The 16,525-nt window shown below is 37.4% G+C and overlaps 1 protein-coding gene across 2 annotated transcripts in view; it reads right to left on the bottom strand.

Moving 5' to 3' along the window:
- Kdm5 (Lysine demethylase 5) overlaps window positions 1-16,525 on the bottom strand; it is a 125,849-nt gene that overhangs the window by 75,125 nt on the left and 34,199 nt on the right. For both annotated transcript variants that reach the window (XM_089101639.1, XM_089101640.1), the window contains 2 exons: window positions 10,899-11,025; window positions 27-178 (listed from right to left, as the gene is read on the bottom strand). In XM_089101639.1, the coding sequence (XP_088957765.1) occupies window positions 27-178; window positions 10,899-11,025 (279 nt within the window). The remainder of the gene's footprint in view (window positions 1-26; window positions 179-10,898; window positions 11,026-16,525) is intronic.

The raw sequence follows: 16,525 nt of genomic DNA, 5'->3' as shown, positions 1-16,525 counted from the left end.
TCATTTGAGGTAAAAATCACACTTACATGTACAGGCAGTCTGAAGAAATCAGCCTTAAATTGATCAGCCATCTGCCCAAAAGACTGGAGGGTATACTCCTTTTGAGCCTGTTCAAAACCAAAGGCTTCCGTAGGTTTGCTCACTTCTTCCTCAAGACATTTAGGACAACGCCAGTCACCTGGATAATAACCATAGTATAATAACGTGCTAGCCAAGCTACCCAATTTTGGAAAGAACAGGAAAAAACACAACATGATTTTCAAAGGAATATTCTTTAATAGACTAACGCCTGCAGACGCTTCAGAATAAACTGTTAAAGGGCTTCAGACACCACAAAATACTGCCACCACTTAAGAGCCTGGCTGACCCTACCCAGTACTTAACTCAAAATATATACCAGAATTATCCGGGTCCTGGAATCCAGAGAGCTACCAAAGAGTATGAGTAACTTACAAGAGCGGAAATTGGCGCTAGTGTCGACAAACAAACACCAACACAATCTGGCGTTTGGCGTCTCTTGGCACGTTTTTTCAATCTTTGTAATCGTTTTTCTGTCAGAGACTAAGATCAGAAACTTATTACTACACTAATTTAATGATTCATTAACTTATAATTGACTTATTAAATTAACTTATGATTCATTACTGTATAAATTAACTTTTCCTATTATTGCACTGAAAAAAAGTGCTAAGAAACACCAAACACTAAATGGCCCTGGTGTTTTGTTTTTTTTTTATCAGCACTAACGCCAGTTTCCCCTCTTATAAGTCACCCACACTCGTTGAGAGCTACAGCAAAACATATAATAGCGGCTATCTGCAAAAGGAAGATGTCTAAAAGTCTTGACTGAAAAGCCCAAATACATCTTGCTGAAGAAAAAGAAGATTTACAGTCTAATATGGTCCAATCCCACTTTCTAGAACGGAAAGGCGTCAGGACATCAACAAGTCATGACCACTACCGTCAGGACATCGACAAAATCCGTCATAACATCCACAAAAATCCCTCAGAACCACTAAGCGTCAGGACATCGACAGTCATAACATCGACACGTCAGTTCATCGAAGTCAAAATCGCTACCCGTCCGAACGTCGACAGTCATAACATCGACACGTCAGGACATCGAAAAAATCAGTCACAATATCTAAAATTTAAAAACTTTAGTTTTTTGGGGTTTAGGGGGGAAAAGGTACCTAGGTTAGGTTACGTTTTTTAATATATGCTATGCTTTACCCCATCCCCCTGATGTGCTAATATATAACCGAAATTTGTTTCTAAACTATTATATACTTATTACTATTATATAAACTTATAAATTTATTTGCCGATGTCCTGACGTGTCAATGTTATGACTGTCGATGTTCTGACGGGTAGTGATTGTGAATGTCGAAGTCATGACGTATCGCTGTTATAATAATAATAATAATATATTGCGAAAACAGGCTTGCGCCTCTATCTACAAAAATTTAAATAATCAAATGCTTTATCACTATAATGATTGTCAATCTTGTTCTTAAATGCATTGACTGAATCTGAGTTAACAGTGTCTGATGGTAGTGCGTTCCACTCGGAGACAATGCGGTTGCTGAATGCCCATCTCCCACCATCTTTTCTGAGACGTTCTTCAGTTTGCTTAAACTCGTGACCTCTCAGGTTATTATTCTTGAATGTTATTATCTCTTCTGGAGGGATGTTGTCGTAGTATCTGTTGCATATTTTGTATACTTCAATAAGATCTCCTCTCAAAAGTGGGTATGAGAGGCTTGGGAGTGACAGTTTTTTCTAACAGTCTTTGTATGATAAATCTATAAGTGATGGAACGAATTAAGTAGCTCTCCTTTGGATTTTTCTATTGTAGTCCTGTCTTTTTGAAAAAACGGTCTTGTTGTTGTAAGAACATGTTTGATCATTTGTCTCACCAAAGACATGAAGAATGTAGAAAACAGTGTTGATTCAGTAAGAGAGACATTCCTTTGAATAATTCCCAAGACTTGTGATGACTTAGAGATGATTGATTCGTAGTACTTGGTGAAAGTCATGTCACTGTCTATTGTCACTCCCAGGTCTCGAGCTTCTTCTTGTATAGGTATCTGTTGTCCTTCAAAGCAGTAGCGCCGAGAAATGTGTTTTGGGCCTAGCCGAATATGACAACTTTTTTCTGTATTCACTTCCATGCTCCATTTTTTCATCCATTCTGCTATTTTGTTTAAGTTTTGCTGTAGCATTTCTGTATCTTCAAAGCTTGTTATTGCGCGAAAGATTTTCGTGTCATCTGCATAAAGCAGTATCTCTGAATCTATGTCATTTGGGAGATCATTTATGTAAATATTGAAAAGTAAAGGCCCCAGAACACTACCTTGAACTACTCCACTTGTGACTTTTGTCTCATTGCTGCTAAGATATCCCTCCAGTCTCACTCGCTGAGATCTTCCTTTCAGAAAGTTGAGAACCCACTTTAGAATAGTATCGCCAACACCGATAGACTGTAGTTTTCGAAGAAGTTGACTTTGTGAGACTTTATCAAAGGCTTTTCTGAGATCTAAGTATAAAATATCTACCTGCATCCCACTATCCATATATTTTCTCCAGGCGTTTGTAGCGACAAGTAGCTGGCTTTCTGCTGATCTTTTCTTGAGGAATCCAAACTGTGCGGGTGAAATGAGGCTCCTTTCGAGTAGGTACTGTAATATATTATCGTGGAGTAAAGATTCTAGTATTTTGCATGAGATACAGGTTAAACTCATAGGTCTGTAATTACTTGGATCTGATTTGCTTCCTTTTTTGAAGAGGGGTATCACTGTTGCTTGCTTCCATGTATCAGGCAGGTTCCCTGTTTGTAGCAACTTGAAAAAAATGTAGTGCAATGGCGCTGCAGTTTCTTGTGCCAGCTCTTTGAGCGCTCTAGGATGTAGGCCATCTGGACCTTCTGATACGTAAGGGTTTAGATTTTTTAGTTTTTTGTAGACCATTTGTATTGTCAGTTCTATTTCTTCAAATTTGCCTGCGTCTAGTGGCTGACATTCCTCTTGACTTTCATCTTTGTCCCTCTCTGTTGTGAAAACTGTGGAAAACTGTTGATTTGGTAGGTTGTCTTTAGCTATTGGGTCACTGATTGTTAAATTTGTTGCTGAGTTTCTAAGATCGGGAATAACCGGCTGTTCTTTTCTTTTTGAGTTCACGAAGTTCCAAAACGCCTTGGGGTTGATCTTTGAGTTTCCGGCTACTTTCCTCTCCTTTTCGCTTGCTTCTTGTCTAGTGGCTTTCCTGACTTTGTTGGCGATTCTGCGATAATTTCTACGATTACTTTCGGTATCAGTCTACTTGAGCGTCTCCCAGGCGTGCCGCTTGATTTTTATTAGGTCAAGGATCTCTCGTTTTAGAGGCGGTCGTTTAAATATTTTGACTATTGGTGAATAATTCTTTCTAAGGTCTATGATTAAAGATACAAACATTAAGTACAATCCATCCACTAGATCTGTGTTGTATATTATTTAGGTCCAGTTGAAATCTTATAGCTCCGTTCGCATGGTATTGTAATCACCTTTTGAATACTTCCACTTCTCTTTTTTTCTCATAGTTTCGCGGCTTACAATCACCTCAAAGTAAATTGTAGCGTGGTCCGATTTTCCAACGGGAGGACCTATAGTAAGTTCTTTTATTAGTTCCGTATTACTGCATAGGACTAGGTCCAGTAGTGTTGGCTTGTCGCTTCCTCGGATTCTTGTTGGTTTTTTAATAAGCTGTTCTAGGTAATTATCGTTCACTATCTTCAGAAATTCCCTCTGTGAGGGTGACCCGCTATGCTCTAGGAGGTGTGGAAGGTCCCAATCTATGTTAGGATAATTGAAATCTCCAATTATGAGAGTTGGTTCTGTTAATCTTTGACATATAGCGTGAATATCTTTAAAGAGTACTTGGTCATTCACGGCTGTGCTATTTGGACTTTTATATATTACAGCCAAATTTAGAGTTGCTTGGTTTGTGTTTGATATCTGAAGCCAAATAATTTCCTGTCCATTTGTTTTTGATGACACTTTCTGGACTGATAAATTGTCTAAGACGTAGCAAATAATTCCCCGACCTTCTTCTTGACCTATGTTCAAGGTGTGGCTTTTGTAGCCGTTGATGGCCAACTCTGGTAAAGTTGGGAGATATCGACAGTGTTTAAACTTAGCTTCGACCACTGCTGCTATGTCTGGGTTCTTTGCTGCAATTTCTACTTTTAATTCTGATAATTTGTTTGGTAGTGAATCAGCATTTAAATATAATATCTTTAGTGTTTTTACTTTAGTAGCTTTTTTTTTAGGCTTGAAGGATGGTGGCATTTGTTTGGCTTTGGTTATTCTACTTCATATTTGCCATTGCTCTTCGTTGGAGTCTTTACCTCGCCTCCAATGGCTCTGCATCTCCATTTGACGATCGCACTGGGTGCGGGTATTCCTCTTCTGTTGTCTCTTCATGGCGAGCATTTGTCTCTGCATGGGCGTGAGATCTGGGTTTATATATACTTTGGTACGAGTTTCTTCATTTGATGATTTTCTTAGATTTGGAGCTGTCTTCAGGATTGTTTGTCTTTTCATCTCAAGCTCTTGTGATTTTTTTAGCTTAACTAACAAAGTGCGTGGACTACCATCTTCTTTTGGTCTTCCAATCCGGGCAGTTTCTGGTATTTCCCCTTCAGTGATATTTGCCCCGAACTCGTTTTCTTGAGTCAATTTGACAACCTGTGTAGTGTCATTGACAGTAGTAGATTCAGGTAGCCCCATGACTACAAAATTCATCTTTTTCTGTTCTCTTAGTTCCTTTTCTACTTCTACCTGAATAATTGCATTTATTGTCGGCTGGATGTCGTGAGGTGAGGGTTTTTCACTATGATTCGAAGGTGTTGCCTCATGAGGTCTGTGAGGTTGAGCTTCTGTTAGCTGTCGCACTTGAAGCTGTAGAAATGCTACTTTTCGCTTGGAGCAGGAGAGGCATTCGTATTTAAACAGGAGACACTCGCTGTCTTCTCTCTTCATGACCAGCACGAGATCTGCATTTATACCTCGGCAAGAGGCATGTTCCCACTTGTTGCAGAAAAAGCAGAGGAAAGAGGTGGTAATGTCGACATCTTTGTGACAGTAGCTGCATTCTGTGTTGTTATCTGGGAAACTAGTGCTCAAAGGAATCTCTTTGGGCTTCGTAGGCTGGCTTACCGACGGACTTTGGCTTTTGGTGGATTCTTCTCTCGGAGTCCCTCTAGTATTTTGTGCTTTTGGTGGAGGAGTTGCTTTATATTGGTCGTTGCTAGAAGATTTGCAACTATAGCATTGCCATTGCCCTCGGAGTTTGTCAGCAGCTTCCTTATTATACGCAAGATCTGTGCAACCAAAGTGGAGCCATTTTAAGCAGTCTCGGCACTGAATTCCTCCTTGAGCTCTTGTTACATTTTTCTTGCCACGTGGGCAGAGTTCTACCATATTTATGTTATTTATTTTGGCAAAGATTTTGTCAGCAAACCTTCAGTTCAATTTGGCAACACCAGCATTACAAGCTTTAAAGATTTAGCAGTAGATAAGACCCATGGGAAGTGCAACACACAAATCACCTTATCCCAGCAGTTTAAGGATAAAAAATCCCGCTAGTACTGTATGGCCTCTTGAATGTTCGTTGTTGCTCACTTCTGCACAGGCTATCTCCGAAAAATGTAGCCCAAATTATATCGCCGAAAATGGCAAAATATACTGTCTAAATTTGGCAGCTATGCAGTATTTGGCAACTATGTGACTTCACTTATTCAGAAGAAACAGATACACAGGTGGCAACAAAGATGGCGCTATATGAAAATAGCAGAATAGATGGCGTGCCAGTAGAATTTGCAGGTTTCAAAACAGATTTACAACTCACAATCGTCTCTGGAAAAAAAACAACAACAGTAGTTATGACTGTCGATGTCCTGACGTATCGATGTTATGACCGTCGACGTTCCGACGGTTAGTGGTTCTGACGGATTTTCCTTGTTGACGAAATGACGTTTAGCGCTTGTGATGGTTAGATGAAATGTTAGCACCCCTCTAGAACTATAATGAAAGAAAGGTTAAGATGGCTAGGTCATGTTTTACAGATGATAGTGTTTTTTGGCCATCCACTTGGGGCCAGGCGAGACCTAGATCCTCCCAGAATAGGATGGGAACAGTTCACGAGGAGGGATTTAAAAAACATTAGAACTTCATTGGAGGAGATAAAGAATGACATTTAGTGAAATAGATTGGAATGGAGGAGTGTGCGGAAACGTGTTGGCCTAAGGCGGCTTGGTGCTGCGATGAGTTATTAGCAATAGTAGTAATTTTACTTGGTTCACACTTTCAAGCTGTTTTTCATCGCATGTCCAGATTTTAACTTGGACGTGCGATGGGTTGAGAATTCTTTGTCCAAGGGGCACGGGTTCGATCCCTGGCCTGGCCAGTTATTTGGTTTGGGACGCGGGTCAGTGGTGTGACTCTCTAAGCTTAGCCAGAGTCGACCCAGCTCTAAATGGGTACCTGGAGAAATCTGGGGAAGGTAAGCAGGAAGGGTGTGCGAGAGCAGAGGATGGCTGGCCCCCAGCCCCCCATTGCGCTTCCTGGCTGAAGGGCCACGAAACGGAGATGAGCACCACCAGTTTGGACCTTAAGAGACTAGTGCCGTCATACTTACTTACTTTAGTTACAAGTTTTGACCAGGAAATTGTTCTTATTTTCAAATGACTGTTTTAACAAACTGCATGTTTTCAATGTCCCAATTAAAAGATAATTTGTTATAATTATTCGTTACAGACATGATTTGTTACAGTCAGTTTGTTATAGGCTTATTGGAATTATTACTTGTTAGAATTATCATTACTTACTAGATTATTACTTATTAATTCTTGCGTATTAGAGACTGGACTTATTAGAATCATTAGTTATAGACTTGTCTGTTATATACTTATATAGTATTATTTGTAATAGACAATTTGTATAATTATAATTATGTTACAATTCTTTATAATTAGTTAATACATGTAGTTGTCATTGTTTTTTTTTTCTAAGGGGTAAACAAAGAAGTTAATATTTATTTTCTTTCAACTTTTTCTTTGCTTTCATTATTTCTTTTTCTCTATTTCTTATTCCGTGTTTTATGTGCCTTAGGTGGTTTGTTTTAGTGTGTTTACGGGTTCTTTGGACAAGTGCAAGCCGCTAGAGCCCATGGCATATTGTATTTTTATTACTGTGTTTTAAGTCAAATAAAGTTAGATACAAAAAAATATAACAGAAAAGTATTAGATAGACAAAATTCATTTTCCTAAACCTAGAAGAATCCCCCTCTACTCTACGGTGGTTACTTACCCAAAAATTGTGAAATCTCGAGGTTTATGTAAAAAGCCACCCAACAAAGGTCATTAATACACAAAAATTTGCCTAATTGCTAAAAGTCATTGATGTGGATGAAAATTCACATCCAAAATTCCTTCCTATAAAATACAGAATTTTGTATTTTTGGATATGAGAATTTGTTTTTGAAAAAGAGTGAAATATAATAGATAAACATAAATATAAAGAATAAAAATATGCAATATGTATAATATACAAACAGATAAATGTAAAATATATCAGTTTAGCAGCTACCTTAGAAAATGAAAACTTGTTCGGGGGTCGGCAAATTTAATACGCTGCAAAAGCAAAACATGGTAACCAAACACGCAACATTTTCGTTTTGGCACCAGAAACCTTAGAAATATCGAGGGGAAATATAGAGAGAAGTATATATTAGAAATATAGAGGGGAGGGTATTGAATATGGAAAGTAAAAAGTTAAAAGCTAGGCTACAAGAAGCGTTATATGTAGTCAGGCTCCAGGGACTCTAGATAATAATATATCGGCATACCGAAGAATGAGGAGAGAGTATAAGAAAGTAGTAAGAAAGTGTAAGAAGATGAAAGAAGAAGAAGATATTAAGGAGATAGAGCAGGCATTAAAGGATAATGATAGCAAAGTTTTTTGGAAGAAGGTTTGGAGTTCTTCCAGAAGGGAGACAAGACAAGATATCCCCCTCCCGCGGACACCTGGCCGAGTGAATTAGAGAGGCAGGAGTCAACGGAAAATGAGTGTGTATTTGAAAATAATTGGAAGAAGAGCAACAAAGATCAAGTTTATGGCCCTATGAAGGAAGAAGATGATGCTTTAATCGAGCCAGTAAGGGTAGAAGAAGCATGGAAACGTTTAAAAGAGATGAAGGGATGTTCAGCACCGGGTCCTGATGGTATTCCAGCAGCTGTATGGAAGTATAGTAAATGCGTAACATTGTATATTATTTCTTTGATATTTACAGTATTTCTTTGATCTGGAATTTGGCCTACTGAGCGGAACCTAGCAGTGGGAGCGCCGATTTTTAAGAAAGGGGATACGAAACTACATGAAAATTATAGATGTATATATTTAGGTAACACACTAGGAAAGCTAATGGCGAAGGTATTAGATAACAGACTTAGAAGTTGGCTCCAGAAAACTGAAAGGCTAGCCGCGGAGCAGTCAGGATTCAGGGAGGGTACAATTGATCGAATTTTCACATTGAAGTGTTTAGTTGATAAGTTTATAAAAAAGAAGAGAGGTAAATTGTATGTAGCTTTTTTGGATTTAAAAAGGGCATTTGATAATGTAAAGAGGGAACTGTTAATGAAGGATTCTATAAATATTGGCCTGCCATACTCACTTGTACGGATTTTAATAAGTATGTATGAAGTTACAAAGTTTGTTATTAGGATGGCAGGAAAATTTTCAGATGTGATTTGTTCTATAAAGGGGGTTAAACAAGGCTGCCCCCTGTCTCCGCGGTTATTTTCCTTGTTAATTAATGATTTACCGGATTTTCTTAGGAAGCAAGGAGCCCCAATGGTGTCATTAGATGTCTGTGAACTATGCATGCTGATGTTCGCAGATGACCTGGCACTAGTAGCGAAGTCTAGAGAGGATTTATAGTTCTTGTTGGATAGAACTAAGGAATGTATAGATAGGAAACAACTAAGCCTGAATGTAAAGAAGTCGGTAGTTATGGTTTTTAGAAAAGGGGGTAAGATTACAAGTAGGAATAGAATAAAATGGGAGGGAATAGATTTAGAAAGTAGGGGTGGGTTTACGTATTTAGGATGTAAGTATTCGTCAAATGGTAAGTTAGGAAAGCAACTGAAGCTAGGTCTTGCTAAAGGAAAGTCCTGTGCCTATTCTGTGACTGCTATCCAACTGGCGAACATACGGAACCTGAAGATACATAAGCAGATATTTCAGGTAAAGATTGCATCGGCTATGCATTATGGATCTGAAGTTTGGGGACACATAGATGGTGGGAGGATGGAGGAGATTCAGCTTTAGTATTTTAAGAGAATTTTAGGTCTACATTTTTCAAAGAATAGTTTAGTATTGAGAGGAGATCTAGGTTTACTTTCTTTAAGAAATGCTAGGCTAGTAGGGATGATAAGACTATGGGAGAAAATTCTGAGTATGCCCCGAGTAAGGATAACAAAAGCAGCATATCTAGAAGCTCTCAGGATCCCAAAGAGTGATACGTGGCCATCTCAAATAAAGAAGATATTGGATGATTGTGGATTTGCAGAGTTATGGAATGGAGAGCTAGGGATTGGATTAAAGGAAGGATAAGTTGCAAGTAGGGTCAGGGAGAGGTTAAGGGACCATTAAATCCAGATGTGGCATGCACGAGTGAATGAGACCCGGTCACTGGAGTTATATGCAAAGGCTAAGGAGCAGTGGGGAGAAGAATTGTATTTTAAGGCAGGTCTTCAAAAGAGGCAGCTAAAGTTTATTATTTGTGTTAGGTCAGATGGGTTACCACTAGGTGAGGTAAGGAAGTATCTGGGAGGGGTTACGCAAGCTTCTAGTCCTTAATTCTGTCCATGTACAGGAAAAAGGAAGATTTGGTTCATTTTGTGGGGAAGTGTAGTGAATTAATAGATTTAAGAAAAGGATTGTTTGGGGTTAAGGTTTGGGAGAGAGATGAGATAATAAATTTATTAGCAAGGAAAGATATGGGAGGTATAAAGAAACTCGGAAGGTTCCTGACGATGGGTGTAGAACATAGAGAGGGATGAGGGTGAAAGTTCACTACCCTAGATTATACTTTTGTGCCTATTTAAGCTTGTATGAAAGTGTCTTTGTTTTTTTGTGACCACTGCCCTTTGGGCTTTTGTGTCAATAAATTCTATTCTATTCTATCACAATAAAATAAACTACCCAAACTTGGGAAGAAGAAATGGGGACACGCGAAGATTTTACAAAGGAAATTTAGAAATTCAAAAAAAAAGTCCTAGGTCTACCCAATTATATAGATTTTTGGACAAATAGCTAATCTTCAGGTCTAATTCTTTTATATTCTAGTGAGAAGTACGTGAGAGAAACTTGGATGGAAATGGAGGAGGGGGTGGGGTGAACTATCTCCTAAGTTTCTTCAACATAACTAATATACAAAATAAACTTCCTAAAAAAAAAACTTTTTCACATGCTGACCAATTGTCTGCGTTGTGCAGGTACCAATTCCTGACTCGATGCCTTCGGCCGGGAGTGCAATGCGTGGTTGGGGGCAAATCATCCGACGCTTCCTGTGTTTTTCCCCAGATTTCTCCAGGCGCCCATTTAGAGCTGGGTGGACTCTGGCTGAGCTTGCAGAGTCATACCATTGACCCTGGTTCCAAATCAAACAACCAGCGAGCCAGGACTCGAACCCCTGACCTCAGGATTTCAAGCCCGGGTCGCTAACCACTCGATTGAGACGGCTCATATACCAAATAGCTAATAGTCAAATTCTTAGGTCGCAACCTCTTCCCCTGTGAGTGGACATGATCCATGAAACTAGCAAGAAATGCAGTAGAAAGCTGTAGCAGTCAATGTTACCTTTGGGTATTTCACTAAGGGGTGGTACCAGGCAAAAAGTGTGATATGAGTCATCACAACCGTCACAAAGCAGCATACTGGCTTCTGAATCTCCGCGACTGCAGTGTTGGCACACGTATTTCTCCAACTGAAAATAAATATTTGTATCAAGCATTGAGCAGTAGTTGATCCATTTTTAATACAACTAAAGTTTTGTCTACTACTGTTTTTTGGTTGTTTTTTTTTACAGCATTTAAATTTACAATTTTACATTTTAATTTTTAAGCAGATATTCGTAATATTAAGCAATATTATTATGTTGATAAAAATTAACTATATCATCTAAAACAGTTTTATTTTTGTTTTTGTTTTTTAATTTTTTTTTTATGGGCTTTTTACTTTCAGAAGAAAGAATTTCCGGGATAGTAAAACCTAGAAAAATTATTTCGAGGTTCACTGATGGTGACAATTTTGTCATCATAATATATTTTTTATATATTTTCATTTATATATTTATTATTAAAAATAAAAATATGAGGAATAGCCACTTTTAAGCTAGTTGATATGACTCAAAACCATCAACAAACACCCACAAAGCCGACCGAAAACTTTAGGAAGGACCACAGAAGCTGATTTTATAAGAAAAAGCTTCTAACAAATTAAAGTTATTTTGCTTTATATTCTACTTTATGGTTAAGGTTTTTATTTTCTTATTATTATTTTTTCTTATTATTGATATAATTCCTAGACATAATTTTAACAGTTACATGAAATTCAACAAAGTCGGTGAAACTTCATCAAACAGAAGCTTGCGGCTAAAACAGATAAGATCTGAGCTACAAAATAAAAACCTACATTCAAACCCATTTATTTGAACCCAAGATGAGGACTAGTGCATTCAGGAAAGTTGGTGATGCCTCATCACACAGAAACTTACCGATAAAACAGGTAAGATCGGAGGCGCAAAATAAAAACCTATATTCAAACCCATTTATTTGAACCTAAGAGGAGGCCTAGTACAGTCAGGAAAGTCGGTGAAGCCTCATCGCACAGAAGCTTACCGATAAAACAGGTAAGATCGGAGGCACAAAATAAAAACCTACATTCAAACCCATTTAGTTGAACCAAAGATGAGGACAAGTGCGGTCAGGAAAGTCGGTGACGCCTCACCACCCAGAAGCTTGCGGCTAAAATATATAAAATGTGAGGTGCAAAATAAAACCTACATTCAAACCCTTTTATTTGAACACAAGATGAGGACTAGTGCAGTCAGGAAAGTTGGTGATGCCTCATCACACAGAAACTTACCGATAAAACAGGTAAGATCGGAGGCGCAAAATAAAAATCTACATTCATACTCATTTATTTGAACCCAAGATGAGGACTAGTGCAGTCAGGAAATTTGGTATGCCTCATCGCACAGAAACATACCGATAAAACAGGTAAGATCGGAGGCGCAAAATAAAAACCTATATTCAAACACATTTATTTGAACCTAAGATGAGGCCTAGTGCAGTCAGGAAAGTCGGTGAAGCCTCGTCACACAGAAGCTTACCGATAAAACTGGTAAGATCTGAGGCGCAAAATAAAAACCTACATACAAACCCTTTTATGTGAACACAAGATGAGGACTAGTGCAGTCAAGAAAGTCGGTGAAGCCTCGTCAGACAGAAGCTTACCGATAAAACTGGTAAGATCTGAGGCGCAAAATAAAACACTACATTCAAACCCATTTATTTGAACCCAAGATGAGGACTAGTGCATTCAGGAAAGTTGGTGATTCCTCATCACACAGAAACTTACCGATAAAATAGGTAAGATAGGAGGCGCAAAACAAAAAACTACATTCAAACCCTTTTATTTGAACACAAGATGAGGACTAGTGCAGTCAGGAAAGTTGGTGATGCCTCATCACACAGAAACTTACCGATAAAACAGGTAAGATCGGAGGCGCAAAATAAAAATCTACATTCAGACTCATTTATTTGAACCCAAGATGAGGACTAGTGCAGTCAGGAAATTTGGTATGCCTCATCGCACAGAAACATACCGATAAAACAGGTAAGATCGGAGGCGCAAAATAAAAACCTACATTCAAACACATTTATTTGAACCTAAGATGAGGCCTAGTGCAGTCAGGAAAGTCGGTGAAGCCTCGTCACATAGACGCTTACCGATAAAACTGGTAAGATCTGAGGCGCAAAATAAAAACAAACATTCAAACCCTTTTATTTGAACACAAGATGAGGACTAGTGCAGTCAAGAAAGTCGGTGAAGCCTCGTCAGACAGAAGCTTACCGATAAAACTGGTAAGATCTGAGGCGCAAAATAAAACACTACATTCAAACCCATTTATTTGAACCCAAGATGAGGACTAGTGCATTCAGGAAAGTTGGTGATGCCTCATCACACAGAAACTTACCGATAAAATAGGTAAGATAGGAGGCGCAAAATAAAAAACTACATTCAAACCCTTTTATTTGAACACAAGATGAGGACTAGTGCAGTCAGGAAAGTTGGTGATGCCTTATCACGCAGAAACTTACCGATAAAACAGGTAAGATCGGAGGCGCAAAATAAAAACCTACATTCAAACCTATTTATTTGAACCTAAGATGAGGCCTGGTGCAGTCAGGAACGACCTTGAAGCCTCACCACCAAGAAGCTTGCGGGTAAAACAAGTAAGATCTGAGGCCCAAAATAAAAACCTACATGCGCAGTCAGGAAATTCCGTGAAGCCTCATCATTCAGAAGCTTGCGGCTAAAACAGATAAGATCTGAGCCGGAAAATAAAAACCTACATTCAAACCCATTTATCTGAACCCAAGATAAGGACTAGTGCAGTCAAGAAAATCAGTTAAGCCTTATTACATAGGAGCTGTCGATAAAGACACATGAAATCTGAGGTAAAACGTAAAAACCTACGTTAATGTTCACAAACCAAAGATGAATGAAGTAAAACATATAACACACGTTTTTGTATGCAAACCCATCTATTCGAATTAAGGTAAGGATTAGAGTGGTTGGTGAAATTGGCAAGACCTTATGATACAGTAGTTTGCGGGAAAAACCAAATAAATACAAAACATAAACTCATTTTTTGTGGACTTTGAAAGACTAAACCTTTCATCATAAATAGAACGACCCAAAGTTGTTGTTTATTTGTTAAGATTAATGAGAACCTTTTAAACAATCACTTTTTGGGCGGTAATTACAATCATGTTCAGCAAAAAAAATTGTATAAGATACTAAATGAACACTTTCCTTGCGGCGGCTGGGATTGAACCAGAATATCTCTGATTTATAAGCTTGGAATCTTCCCCAATACTACCGCAAGGTAATCGCTTATTTTGATTTTAAAATAATACATAAATTGGAAGAACTATAATTGATCTTTAATCATTTCATGTTGTCCTGTTGGATTGAAGCTTCATTGACGTTCATGAATAGTAAACAGAATGAAAACATGGCTCACGTTTAATTTTGTTTATTTGTCTGGGAGATTTTTACAAGCTTTCACCACGTGCCTTTACTACAAGTAATACGGTTGCCTCGATACAGCTGTTTCTCTCGAAAAATCTTTCTGTTGTTTGCCGTAATAAACCTTTCTTGGCCTAAAAAACGCGCTAACTAAATTTCAAAACAAAACAAAGAAAAATAAAAGTAAAAATAAATTAAGCTATGAGTTTTATAACTTATTTAAAGATAATTGTATACGTGCCAGAATTTATATTTTAAAAATGGCTAAGAGTCTAACATACAGTAGTAGCCTGTTCTACAGTTATACAAGTACAAATTATTAATAATTTTCTACAATTATTACCATTATTATCCTTATAATCATTATTACGCTATCATCATAGTGGTCGTTACAATTTTAAGCCTAAAATGGGACATATCAACAGAATTAGACCCTAAAATATTTTTGTTTTGAACGAATAAAAATGTTGGGGGGGGGGGGGGGGGTAGCGGCATGTTCTCAATTATCCCAAAGAGAAAAAAATAGAAAGAAAAAAGAAAAACCTAAAATCTGGCAAAACTTGAAATCTTAAAAAAAAAAAAAAAAAAAAACAACTTAAAATTAAAAAAAAAATTTTGGCAAAACTTAACATCTAGAAGTTGAGGAAGAGTAAATAGTATTAGAACAACGTCTAGAACAACATCAACATCTATCCTTCAGGAATTCATGTTTCAGGGCTGAGAGGTGAAGCAGGTAAAAGTAAGCCTTTGAAAAATTCACACCCTACTTTTAGTATTATTTCAACAACAAATGGTTTAGGTAAATTAATCCTTGGAAAAACTCAACAATTGATTTTTTTTTTTTTTTTTTTTTTTTTTTTGCAAACTTCAACTAAGGTTTAATCAGGAATTAATGCGAAGTAAAAATCAGGACTTCATTCAATGTCAAAATGAGGAATAAATTCAAGGTCAAAATCGGGAGTTAAAATTAGGAATCTCAAAAAGAACATTCTAAGTCATAACCAGGAATTAATTGAAGATCAGTACCAGAAACGAACTCTTGGTAAAAATCCGGAATTATAATACAAGAAATTCAACAAGAAGGGCTTGATATTCAGAGGTGAGAAAATCAACTAAACCACAAAATTAGATAGATTAAAGGGGTTACGAAGAAGACGCGTGATTTTACCCTTTATGGGTAGCTTGTTGAAGTTAAAACTTCAACAATGACCAAATTATTTCCTAGATCACACTGCTTTCATATTTAAAAAACAAATCAAATATGCCTTGCAAAAAAAAAAAAAAATGGACAAAAGAAAGGCAAAAGAATAGCCGAAAAGTTTGCAACTATCTTATTTTTTTTCGAAATCGCTGAAAACAGTTTCTTGCTTGTGAAATCGAAATAACCATTTGCATTTGTTCACTATTTAGTAAAAGTATTACCGTTTCATTTACTTTTCACTTTTCCTTTTGCAATTTGCCTATTAGGTATAAGTGCTACCCTTTAACAGGGGGGAGCACATGAGATTAGAATAGTTGGTCATCAACAAGAAATTCCACCAAAAATATTTGATACAAAATCAGCAGAATACTTTCAAGAGATAGCTTTTAATCGGAAGGGAGTTTATCAGGTTGATGATAAAAAAAAAATCTACAAAAATTCTCAATATAAAAGCGAAATTTTTTTTAAAGGGATAAATTGCTTGAATAAAAAAGAGGCAGAAATAGAATTTAAGGAAGCGAGTTGTTTTCATGGAAGTTATATAAGCATCAGATTTATGAACAATAAGGATTTTTAGTAGCGCGACGTGGGGGTACTAGGGATACAGGGTCACCTGGCAGGCATGGGAACTTCCAGGTGGATAAGAAGCCACAGTCTTTTAGAGCAGGGGAAATGTATCAGAGTATGTATTAGTATGGAGCTATTCAAATCTTTTAATCGATAGTATTATCTAATATCAAGGAAAACCCAGCTTCTGCACATGTTACTGTAGCATTGTCACGTTAACTTCAGCAGCTCAAGACGGAGACATGACATATGATTATTTTTGCTATTTTGCTATCTTTATTTTTATGGATTTTACAGGGTAAAGGGGTAATTTCCAAGGATTTCCAGGATAGAAAGTTAAGGCACTTTTCTTGGTGCTACAATTTCAGCAAATATAAAACAGATTTAATCGATTTGGCTT

Source organism: Artemia sp. Qi Xiang Cuo, chromosome 15 (genome assembly GCF_049724085.1).
Source record: "Artemia sp. Qi Xiang Cuo chromosome 15, ASM4972408v1, whole genome shotgun sequence".
Taxonomy (NCBI): Eukaryota; Metazoa; Arthropoda; class Branchiopoda; order Anostraca; family Artemiidae; genus Artemia; species Artemia sp. Qi Xiang Cuo.
This window is presented reverse-complemented; position numbering and strand designations above follow the sequence as displayed.